Source organism: Hyperolius riggenbachi, chromosome 4, assembly GCF_040937935.1.
Source record: "Hyperolius riggenbachi isolate aHypRig1 chromosome 4, aHypRig1.pri, whole genome shotgun sequence".
NCBI lineage: Eukaryota > Metazoa > Chordata > Amphibia > Anura > Hyperoliidae > Hyperolius > Hyperolius riggenbachi.
Window position 1 is genome coordinate 43,976,247 of NC_090649.1, and position 12,958 is coordinate 43,989,204.

The 12,958-nt window shown below is 45.7% G+C and overlaps 1 protein-coding gene across 3 annotated transcripts in view; it reads right to left on the reverse strand.

Moving 5' to 3' along the window:
* The window catches only part of LOC137571187 (cytochrome P450 2K6-like), a 59,401-nt gene that overhangs the window by 22,430 nt on the left and 24,013 nt on the right, over window positions 1-12,958 (reverse strand). For all 3 annotated transcript variants that reach the window (XM_068280004.1, XM_068280003.1, XM_068280005.1), the window contains one exon: window positions 12,286-12,427. In XM_068280004.1, the coding sequence (XP_068136105.1) occupies window positions 12,286-12,427 (142 nt within the window). The remainder of the gene's footprint in view (window positions 1-12,285; window positions 12,428-12,958) is intronic.

Here is a 12,958-nt window from a genome sequence, read left to right on the forward strand (position 1 = left end):
GGCCCCGATGCGGTCACTACCTCTGCACCCCCTATTGCTACGCTCCTGGACTGGCAAAGGTGGGTTACCACTAAGCCAACCACGGTAATGACAGGTGGGGGATTTAGACTCAACCAAACTCAGCTTAAAAGTCACTCTCTGTAGACATGAAAAAATGGGGTAGAACTCCTTCACTAAGGGTGGACTAGACAATATGACTAATATATGAACAGAGGTGCTGAAAGTAGAGTAAAAAGCTTAAAATCAATTTGAGAAGGAAGCTAGTGGCAGACTTACCTCCCAAAGTATACTCTAAATAATCAATTACCAGCAAAAATGCTTTATTCGTAACTATAAAATTTGCAAAGCGCTTCACGGGTCAAAGCTTGGATCCTCAGGCTGTAACAGGAGCAACTTCTATTTGAGACAGAGGTGCTTTTGCTGGCTCAGACTCAAATACCAGTTACTCCTGTTATAGCCTGAGGAAGTGGGTTTTGACTAGTGTTGGGCGAACAGTGTTCGCCACTGTTCGGGTTCTGCAGAACATCACCCTGTTCGGGTGATGTTCGGGTTCGGCCGAACACCTGATGGTGTTCGGCCAAACTGTTCGGCCATATGGCCGAACTAAGAGCGCATGGCCGAACGTTACCCGAACGTTCGGCTAGAGCTGTGATTGGCCGAACGGGTCACGTGTAGTGTTGGGCGAACATCTAGATGTTCGGGTTCGGGCCGAACATGGCCGAACTCCGAACATAATGGAAGTCAATGGGGACCCGAACTTTCGTGCTTTGTAAAGCCTCCTTACATGCTACATACCCCAAATTTACAGGGTATGTGCACCTTGGGAGTGGGTACAAGAGGAAAAAAAATTTAGCAAAAAGAGCTTATAGTTTTTGAGAAAATCGATTTTAAAGTTTCAAAGGGAAAACTGTCTTTTAAATGCGGGAAATGTCTGTTTTCTTTGCACAGGTAACATGCTTTTTGTCGGCATGCAGTCATAAATGTAATACATATAAGAGGTTCCAGGAAAAGGGACCGGTAACGCTAACCTAGCAGCAGCACACGTGATGGAACAAGAGGAGGGTGGCGCAGGAGGAGAAGGCCACGCTTTGAGACACAACAACCCAGGCCTTGCATGAGGACAAGAAGCGTGCGGATAGCAATTTGCATTTTGTCGCCATGCAGTCATAAATGTAATACAGATGAGAGGTTCAATAAACAGGCACCGGAAACGCTAACCCATCACAGATGTTCATTGTTCATGTTACTTGGTTGGGGTCCGGGAGTGTTGCGTAGTCGTTTCCAATCCAGGATTGATTCATTTTAATTTGAGTCAGACGGTCTGCATTTTCTGTGGAGAGGCGGATACGCCGCCGATCTGTGACGATGCCTCCGGCAGCACTGAAACAGCGTTCCGACATAACGCTGGCTGCCGGGCAAGCCAGCACCTCTATTGCGTACATTGCCAGTTTGTGCCAGGTGTCTAGCTTCGATACCCAATAGTTGAAGGGTGCAGATGGATTGTTCAACACAGCTACGCCATCTGACATGTAGTCCTTGACCATCTTCTCCAGGCGATCGGTGTTGGAGGTGGATCTGCACGCTTGCTGTTCTGTGTGCTGCTGCATGGGTGTCAGAAAATTTTCCCACTCCAAGGACACTGCCGATACCATTCCCTTTTGGGCACTAGGTGCGGCTTGTGTTGTTTGCTGCCCTCCTGGTCGTCCTGGGTTTGCGGAAGTCAGTCTGTCGGCGTACAACTGGCTAGAGGAGGGGGAGGATGTCAATCTCCTCTCTAAAGTCTCCACAAGGGCCTGCTGGTATTCTTCCATTTTGACCTGTCTGGCTCTTTCTTCAAGCAGTTTTGGAACATTGTGTTTGTACCGTGGATCCAGAAGGGTATAAACCAGGGCCGGGACAAGGTCCACCAGCAACAGAGGCTGAGCTCCCCAAGTGCGCCCCCCCCCCCCCAAGTGCCCCCCCACCCCCCCGAATTAAGATATCCAAAAATAAGGCAGTATTTTTCCACAGGAGAACAGATTTATATAAATTAACAGCAAACAAGTGATACCAACATTTTTTTGTATAAATTAGGCAATAAGTGCAAATACAGTTAAATAAATTAACAGCAAAAGAACATGTATGTTTAAATGCAGAAAAAATTGCTTAAACACAACTGTAAACATTTTGTCTTTCCTGAATCCTTAAAGCCTCATACACACACTCAGCAAAAGTCTTTTAAAAGATCCGGGTGGTGGAGGACAGCGAGGGACTAATTAGCCTGAAGGGGGCTGGAGGAAGCCCCAGGTATGTATAAAACTTTTCTTTTCATCCGTCTCAGGTACCATTTAATTCATAGTCACCAAACCAAATTTTAACATATCAAATTATTTAATTTCATGTGCAAAAGGAGTGCAGAAATTTGCATAAACCAGCATCAACGCAGAATTATTTCCATCTTGTTGACCATCTCTATTAGTGACACAGCTACACATCAGGCTTTATTCTTACAGCATAGATGTTATTTAGTATATATAAGAGATTCCTGTGTACACATCATATATACAGTCACAATCAGATATGTTTATCTGACTTTAAAAATATGGGTACTGCTTTATGGAAGCAGCACAAGTAACTATTTTTGATTGGTTTATTTCATTTTTATGGGCTAAGCAGAGTCACTACTGTATACATAAACTGTATATATCATTTATGATGTGCTCTCTGCCCACCTGCCCCACTGGAGTACAGCAGATACCCCTAAAGGGTCGTACTCACCCAGCAATAGTGCGCACAATGTTACTCAACGTCGGGAAACATTGTTTAACAAAAGCATGTTAAAAGATGTGTCATCTCCGAGTCTCTTCAAAGGATACATCTGACAAATTAAAAAAGAAACAGATTTACTTACCTGAGTCTTCCTCCAGCCCCTTAAAGCCTGTGTGTCCCTGGGCACAGCTCTGCTCCCAGCCCATCTATTGTGGCCCCCTCTGTAGCAAATGCCGAACTGGCAGGTCGGCATCCATTGCGCAGGCGCCCATCTGATCTGCTTGCTATCAAGCTCCCATTGCCGGGAGCATTCTGCACAGGCGGAAAAGTACTGCGTCAGCACAGAACGCTCCCGGTGACCGGAGCTTGATAGCAAGCAGATTAGCTGTGTGCTGCTACGGAGGGGACCACAGGAGACGGGCTGGAAGCGGAGCGGAGCTGAGGGACACACAGGCTCCCAGCCAGGGGCGGAGGAAGTCCCCACCCAGGTAAGTGAATCTCATTTTTTTATGTTCATCAGATCTATCCTTCAACCAATGTGTGCACCCCTCAGATTTCAGGTGCCAAATAAACACATAAGAATTGGGAATCTAGCAATAAACTTAAACTGGGAACTTAAAGGAATCATCAGGCAAAAAATAAAAAAAAAATCAGCTTTACTCACCTGGGCCTTTCTCCAGCCCCTTGCAGCCGACTGTATCACACTGACCGCTCCGCTCTCCGCCGCTGTCCCGGGTTCCCCGCACGGTGCAGAGGACGACCTTGAGGTTGTCCTTACTGTGCCTGCGTGAAGAGCCGCTGTCAATCATGGCCACAATGTCCGCTGTGCACTGCGCAGAACTACTGCGCCTGCGCAGCGGACACTGTGGCCATGATTGACAGCAGCACTTCACGCAGGCGCAGTAAGAACAACCTCGAGGTCGTCCTCTGCACCGTGCGGCAAACCCGGGACAGCGGCGGAGAGCGGAGAAAGCCCCAGGTGAGTAAAGCTAATTTTTTACCTAATGATTCCTTTAACACCAAAATAAGGTGCATTGTTCAATCCCATGGATAGCAGTCACCTGAGTGACACGATTGATGACAGACCTCTGTCCTGCATTATTGATAATATATTACATATATTATGTGACAAGTACTGGCTGTGGCTGCACATCTATATCAGCTGCTGATAATACAGTATCCATTTATGGTGCATTCTATGATGGATAATATTAGTGTGTCTGTGTGTGCACTGTCATTGACAGTGCATAGACACACTAATATTATCCATCATATAAATTAATGCACCATAAATGGATACTGTATTATCAGCAGCAGCTGATATAGATGTGCAGCCACAGCCAGTGCTGTCACATTATAATATATGTAATATATTATCAATAATGCAGGACAGACAGCCAGGAGCTCAGAGTCAGCCTGTGCTTGTCCAGCCACTAAAATGATAGATTCTGCTGCTCTTCACTCTGAGTTGTCCACAGACTCTGTCCTTCCTGGTTTTCTAGACAGAGGACTCCCAGCATGTAGAGCAGCAGAATGGGGTTGCAAATTTGCATACCTCTGAATGAACTTGCTTATCTCTATAGGAAAGAGTTATGTGATATTTCACAAATCCCATATTATTTTTGATGCTTTCCCTGCCTCAAAGCAGCATGAGCACTGCTTATGTTCTGGTCTTGAAGCATGTGCTCTTTCAGGATGTATGTAAACGGCTTTCTATAAAGTAATACCGTATATACTCGCATACAAGCCGAATTTTTGACCCCCAAAATGGGGGTCAAAAGTTGGGGGGTCGGCTTGTATGCGAGTCTTCCCTGGTGGTCTAGTGGTGGGTGGGTGGGTGGTCCGCGCCCCGCTCCCCCCTCCCCGCTCCCCCCGCGGCTGCCGCTGCTAATACCTGTTTAGGCAGCGGCCGCTTCCTAATCCGCGTTCCTCTTCTTAAGTGTCTTCTCAGAGTATCACAGCAGCGCGCCCGGCGCTGCTGCTGTGACGATGCAGGGGGCAGGAAAGAGCGGTTCCCTTGGCAACGGCGATACAGATCGCCGCTATAGGGAGCCGCGCTCTTTCCTGCACTCTACATCGTCACAGCAGCAGCGCCGGGCGCGCTGCTGTGATACTCTGAGAAGAAACTTAAGAAGAGGAACGCGGATTAGGAAGCGGCCGCTTCCTAAACAGGTAATAGCAGCAGCGGGGGGCGGGGGGGCGGAGCACTACCTACCTATGCTGGGCACTAAACTGGGCACTATACTGGCTAAACTGGGCACTATACTGGCTAAACTGGGCACTATACTAGCTAAACTGGGCACTATACTAGCTAAACTGGGCACTATACTGGCTAAACTGGGCACTATACTAGCTAAACTGGGCACTATACTAGCTAAACTGGGCACTATACTGGCTAAACTGGGCACTATACTGGCTAAACTGGGCACTATACTGGCTAAACTGGGCACTATACTAGCTAAACTGGGCACTATACTGGCTAAACTGGGCACTTTACTAGCTAAACTGGGCACTATACTGGCTAAACTGGGCACTTTACTAGCTAAACTGGGCACTATACTAGCTAAACTGGGCACTATACTAGCTAAACTGGGCACTATACTGGCTAAACTGGGCACTATACTAGCTAAACTGGGCACTATACTGGCTAAACTTGGCACTATACTAACTAAACTGGGCACTTTACTAGCCATACTGGGGCACTATACTAGCTAAACTGGGCACTATACTAGCTAAACTGAGGCACTACCTACCCATACTGGGCGCTATACTGGCTATACTGGGCACTATACTGGCAATACTGGGCACTTTACTAGCTATACTGGACACTACCTACCTATACTGGGCACTATACTAGCTATACTGGGACACACTGGGGGGCTGCACCAATCCAGCATTTCCTACCCCCGGCTTATATGGGGGTCAATCATTTTTCCCTGTTTTTTCAGGGAAAAGTTGGGGGGTCGGCTTATATGCGGGTCGGCTTATATGCGAGTATATACGGTATGTCTTCATAGGCCAGATGATGCCTCCTTTTTTCTTCACTACAGATACTACTTTTACATGTTAGCCAATCAATGCATAGTGTGAAGTGGGGGTCAGTTATGTTAATATATTCCAATACAATGAAGACATTTTTAGCAGTAATCCCTGGACAGACTTGCAGAGAATGAAGGCGGGTGGTGCTTAAGTTGTCACATTATTAATATCTAAAATATAACTATGAGGGATGGGACTCGGAGGATTGGGGGCTTTTATATTATCAATCCAACTAAGACAAGTGAAGTCAGACCAAGACCATAATAATGCTGCCCAGTGCCTAGTGCCTGTCACTGACTGTCACAAACTTACTTTTTACTTGGAGTTGGTTGGGAGTTGGGACACACAGGGACGGACAGCCAGCTAGCCGTGGGCCACACAGGGCAGTTCCCCCGTCAACACAGCCACACTGTCTCCTGCCTGACTCCTCCCTAGCTGCTGATCACAGGCGAGGAGACAGCGCGACGTTAGAGGGGGCGGGACCCACAGGCTGCCGAGTTGACGTCACACAGAGGCGCACGCTGGTTGGCCGCTCTGTGTTTGAGAGAGAGGGGCGGGCGGCGGCACACTTTGGAGTCACCGGGACGGTCGGTGACCATGGCAACAAGGTAGCGGAGAGCGGAGTATGTATACACTCCGCTCCCGCTTTAGAAAGATAACAGCCAGCATTTTACTAATAGCGGCGCCGGCGGGCGCTGCCGGGCGGCATACCAGGCAGCACGATTCAGCGGGGGGCGGCCAGCAGAGTCAGAGGTAACACACAGAAAGTCACAGACGGCAAACTTCCGCCCCTCAGAGTGCTAATGACCTGCGCCCTGAGGCTCCAGCCTCGCTGGCCTCTGTCTCGGCACGGCCCTGGTATAAACCCAGTAATTGGTGTTGTCCAGAATGCGCACAATGCGTGGGTCTTGTTCAATACAGTCCTAGGCCGAAGAGGTCATAGCCTAGGGTCACAAAACCTGTTTATTGGGCAATTTCAATGGTGGCGAGTCTGACGTACATAAATCGCAGCAATGGCCGTTAGCAACGTCTGAATCTCACGAAATGTCTCATGCAGGTAGAAGACATATTGTTAGACTTGGGCTCCAAAGATGGGTTCCCTACATCTCTGCAAACCAGAGTTACAGGGCTCCAAATTTGGTAAAATCCCCCATAGGCTTTCATTGGGCCTCCTATTTACAGTTCCAAAATCTCACATCTTTTCAAAGGGCAATTACTCAGCAGTGGCAAATTTTCTAGCATTGTAGGGACCCTTAGGGGGAACATGACTGGTGAGTTTCGGGCCCCTAGGCCGAAGAGGTCATAGCCTAGGGTCACAAAAACCTGTTTATTTGGGCTATTTCAATGGTAGTGATGGTGGCGTACATAAATCTCAGCCATGGCCGTTAGCAACGTCTGAATCTCACGAAATGTCTCATGCAGGTAGAAGACATATTGTTAGACAGCCGCGGGGGGAGCGGGGAGGGGGGAGCGGGGCGCGGACCACCCACCCACCCACCACTAGACCACCAGGGAAGACTCGCATACAAGCCGACCCCCCAACTTTTGACCCCCATTTTGGGGGTCAAAAATTCGGCTTGTATGCGAGTATATACGGTATTACTTTATAGAAAGCCGTTTACATACATCCTGAAAGAGCACATGCTTCAAGACCAGAACATAAGCAGTGCTCATGCTGCTTTGAGGCAGGGAAAGCATCAAAAATAATATGGGATTTGTGAAATATCACATAACTCTTTCCTATAGAGATAAGCAAGTTCATTCAGAGGTATGCAAATTTGCAACCCCATTCTGCTGCTCTACATGCTGGGAGTCCTCTGTCTAGAAAACCAGGAAGGACAGAGTCTGTGGACAACTCAGAGTGAAGAGCAGCAGAATCTATCATTTTAGTGGCTGGACAAGCACAGGCTGACTCTGAGCTCCTGGCTGTCTGTCCTGCATTATTGATAATATATTACATATATTATAATGTGACAGCACTGGCTGTGGCTGCACATCTATATCAGCTGCTGCTGATAATACAGTATCCATTTATGGTGCATTAATTTATATGATGGATAATATTAGTGTGTCTATGCACTGTCAATGACAGTGCACACACAGACACACTAATATTATCCATCATAGAATGCACCATAAATGGATACTGTATTATCAGCAGCTGATATAGATGTGCAGCCACATCCAGTACTTGTCACATAATATATGTAATATATTATCAATAATGCAGGACAGAGGTCTGTCATCAATCGTGTCACTCAGGTGACTGCTATCCATGGGATTGAACAATGCACCTTATTTTGGTGTTAAAGAAATCATTAGGTAAAAAATTAGCTTTACTCACCTGGGGCTTTCTCCGCTCTCCGCCGCTGTCCCGGGTTTGCCGCACGGTGCAGAGGACGACCTCGAGGTTGTTCTTACTGCGCCTGCGTGAAGTGCTGCTGTCAATCATGGCCACAGTGTCCGCTGCGCAGGCGCAGTAGTTCTGCGCAGTGCACAGCGGACATTGTGGCCATGATTGACAGCGGCTCTTCACGCAGGCACAGTAAGGACAACCTCAAGGTCGTCCTCTGCACCGTGCGGGGAACCCGGGACAGCGGCGGAGAGCGGAGCGGTCAGTGTGATACAGTCGGCTGCAAGGGGCTGGAGAAAGGCCCAGGTGAGTAAAGCTGATTTTTTTTTTATTTTTTGCCTGATGATTCCTTTAAGTTCCCAGTTTAAGTTTATTGCTAGATTCCCAATTCTTATGTGTTTATTTGGCACCTGAAATCTGAGGGGTGCACACATTGGTTGAAGGATAGATCTGATGAACATAAAAAAATGAGATTCACTTACCTGGGTGGGGACTTCCTCCGCCCCTGGCTGGGAGCCTGTGTGTCCCTCAGCTCCGCTCCGCTTCCAGCCCGTCTCCTGTGGTCCCCTCCGTAGCAGCACACAGCTAATCTGCTTGCTATCAAGCTCCGGTCACCGGGAGCGTTCTGTGCTGACGCAGTACTTTTCCGCCTGTGCAGAATGCTCCCGGCAATGGGAGCTTGATAGCAAGCAGATCAGATGGGCGCCTGCGCAATGGATGCCGACCTGCCAGTTCGGCATTTGCTACAGAGGGGGCCACAATAGATGGGCTGGGAGCAGAGCTGTGCCCAGGGACACACAGGCTTTAAGGGGCTGGAGGAAGACTCAGGTAAGTAAATCTGTTTCTTTTTTAATTTGTCAGATGTATCCTTTGAAGAGACTCGGAGATGACACATCTTTTAACATGCTTTTGTTAAACAATGTTTCCCGACGTTGAGTAACATTGTGCGCACTATTGCTGGGTGAGTACGACCCTTTAGGGGTATCTGCTGTACTCCAGTGGGGCAGGTGGGCAGAGAGCACATCATAAATGATATATACAGTTTATGTATACAGTAGTGACTCTGCTTAGCCCATAAAAATGAAATAAACCAATCAAAAATAGTTACTTGTGCTGCTTCCATAAAGCAGTACCCATATTTTTAAAGTCAGATAAACATATCTGATTGTGACTGTATATATGATGTGTACACAGGAATCTCTTATATATACTAAATAACATCTATGCTGTAAGAATAAAGCCTGATGTGTAGCTGTGTCACTAATAGAGATGGTCAACAAGATGGAAATAATTCTGCGTTGATGCTGGTTTATGCAAATTTCTGCACTCCTTTTGCACATGAAATTAAATAATTTGATATGTTAAAATTTGGTTTGGTGACTATGAATTAAATGGTACCTGAGACGGATGAAAAGAAAAGTTTTATACATACCTGGGGCTTCCTCCAGCCCCCTTCAGGCTAATTAGTCCCTCGCTGTCCTCCACCACCCGGATCTTTTAAAAGACTTTTGCTGAGTGTGTGTATGAGGCTTTAAGGATTCAGGAAAGACAAAATGTTTACAGTTGTGTTTAAGCAATTTTTTCTGCATTTAAACATACATGTTCTTTTGCTGTTAATTTATTTAACTGTATTTGCACTTATTGCCTAATTTATACAAAAAAATGTTGGTATCACTTGTTTGCTGTTAATTTATATAAATCTGTTCTCCTGTGGAAAAATACTGCCTTATTTTTGGATATCTTAATTCGGGGGGGGGGGCACTTGGGGGGGGGGGGGGGCGCACTTGGGGAGCTCAGCCTCTGTTGCTGGTGGACCTTGTCCCGGCCCTGGTTTATACCCTTCTGGATCCACGGTACAAACACAATGTTCCAAAACTGCTTGAAGAAAGAGCCAGACAGGTCAAAATGGAAGAATACCAGCAGGCCCTTGTGGAGACTTTAGAGAGGAGATTGACATCCTCCCCCTCCTCTAGCCAGTTGTACGCCGACAGACTGACTTCCGCAAACCCAGGACGACCAGGAGGGCAGCAAACAACACAAGCCGCACCTAGTGCCCAAAAGGGAATGGTATCGGCAGTGTCCTTGGAGTGGGAAAATTTTCTGACACCCATGCAGCAGCACACAGAACAGCAAGCGTGCAGATCCACCTCCAACACCGATCGCCTGGAGAAGATGGTCAAGGACTACATGTCAGATGGCGTAGCTGTGTTGAACAATCCATCTGCACCCTTCAACTATTGGGTATCGAAGCTAGACACCTGGCACAAACTGGCAATGTACGCAATAGAGGTGCTGGCTTGCCCGGCAGCCAGCGTTATGTCGGAACGCTGTTTCAGTGCTGCCGGAGGCATCGTCACAGATCGGCGGCGTATCCGCCTCTCCACAGAAAATGCAGACCGTCTGACTCAAATTAAAATGAATCAATCCTGGATTGGAAACGACTACGCAACACTCCCGGACCCCAACCAAGTAACATGAACAATGAACATCTGTGATGGGTTAGCGTTTCCGGTCCCTGTTTATTGAACCTCTCATCTGTATTACATTTATGACTGCATGGCGACAAAATGCAAATTGCTATCCGCACGCTTCTTGTCCTCATGCAAGGCCTGGGTTGTTGTGTCTCAAAGCGTGGCCTTCTCCTCCTGCGCCACCCTCCTCTTGTTCCATCACGTGTGCTGCTGCTGGGTTAGCGTTACCGGTCCCTTTTCCTGGAACCTCTTATATGTATTACATTTATGACTGCATGCCGACAAAAAGCATGTTACCTGTGCAAAGAAAACAGACATTTCCCGCATTTAAAAGACAGTTTTCCCTTTGAAACTTTAAAATCGATTTTCTCAAAAACTATAAGCTCTTTTTGCTAAATTTTTTTTCCCTCTTGTACCCACTCCCAAGGTGCACATACCCTGTAAATTTGGGGTATGTAGCATGTAAGGAGGCTTTACAAAGCACAAAAGTTCGGGTCCCCTTTGACTTCCATTATGTTCGGAGTTCGGGTCGAACACCCGAACATCGCGGCCATGTTCGGCCTGTTCGGCCCGAACCCGAACATCTAGATGTTCGCCCAACACTGGTTTTGACCCATGAAACATGTTGCAACTTTTGAAATTACGAATAAAGTATTTTCGCTGATAATTGACTGTTTCGAGTCAAATTGGGAGGTAAGTCCACCACTTCCTCACTTCTTAAACTGATTTTAAGGTTTTTTTCACTCTGCTTTTGGTGCCTCTGTTCATATATTAATCGTATTTTATTTTCCCATGATCAACAAACTACATTTTATTCTTCAACAAGAAAAAAATCAACATCTAATTAAATGTAGGCATATCATCACATTGTGGTATATCAGCATAATTCTCCAAAACCTGAAGTTCATTATGGATTATTTTCAGGGGTGTGTTTTGAGTGCCATTTTTTTAGAGGTTGCCTGTTTTACTTATTGAAGGGTCTATCTGTCCTGTTTTTTTCTTTCCAAATACATTTTTATTAGATTTCTTTCAGAACATGCTCGGAAGCCATCAGACCAGAATAAATTGGAGATGTTTTGTAAGGAGGAATGGTCCAAAATACCTTCAACCAGAATACAGCCTCTCATTGGAACCTACAGTAAGCATTTAGAGGCTGTGATTTCTGCAAAAGGAGGATCTACTAAATATTTAGTATTGAATTCATTTCTTTTCTGTGGTGCCCAAATTTATGCACCTGCCTAATTTTATTTAAACACTTATTGCACACTTTCTGTAAATCCAATAAACTTCATTTCACTTCTGAAATATCACTGTGTGTGATCCTATATGATATATTTAACTGATATTTCTTATTGTAACAACCAACGATTTATTCACGAAAATCATGACGATTTACAAGGTTGCCCAAACTTTCGCATCCCACTGTATATATAAATTTAATTTCCAGGAAGCCATAGTTAAATAAATGGGAAGTAGAAGATGTAGTAGGTATAATTTAATATAAATTTGTAATCAACTCTCAGTTTACTGAGTTACAGAAATCTGGTGTATTTGTAGTGAGTCTATGTACCGCCAATAGATTTTATCCATTTTTTTCTGCCATTATACCAGAATGTGCATGTACAGATTAGAATAGAAGGTTAATAGGGCTGAAGGCATTCACATGTCTCTTACTTTGGATCTCTGGGTATTTGATCATAAGCAGGAGGCCCCATCTCAGAGTGGTGTACACTGTCTCTATCCCGGCAGCAAACAGTTGTGCTATCAGTGCTATTAAGTTATCATCATGGTAGCATAGGGTGGATTCCGGTTTCTCCTGAAAAAAAGAAAGTCACCTTGTTTTTAATTGAAACTTAAATAAAAAGTACAGATAAAAAAAACAAACAAACAAAAACAAACCTAAAAAAAACTGTACCAACTGACTCCCCATCCCACCTTGCAGAGTTGTTAACCACCCTCCATCCAGCCAATCTGGATGGGTGTCCATGTGGAAACAAAAACACCCATGAGTTTAGACTCCTCCCCACTTAACAGAGCTCCCTCCGCCTGTTTCTCACACAGAGTTACATAAAAGATGGCTTTTTATGTAGGGACCCCTTTTTAGGCGTAGATGCATACAACTCTGACATATAACTTCTTATATCCCACACAGTTATCATATTTGCTTTTGTGCATAAGTATTATTATTCATTTATAAATTACAAGTTCACAAAGTACAATTTTTTTGCCCTGAGAGCTGACCTTGCATTTTATTCATAACTGGTTTATTTATATTGTAATGTACCCAGAAATGCTTTTTGAGTATCTGTCTGTGTTCTTGTCTGAATAGCCAGAGAATGTTTACATT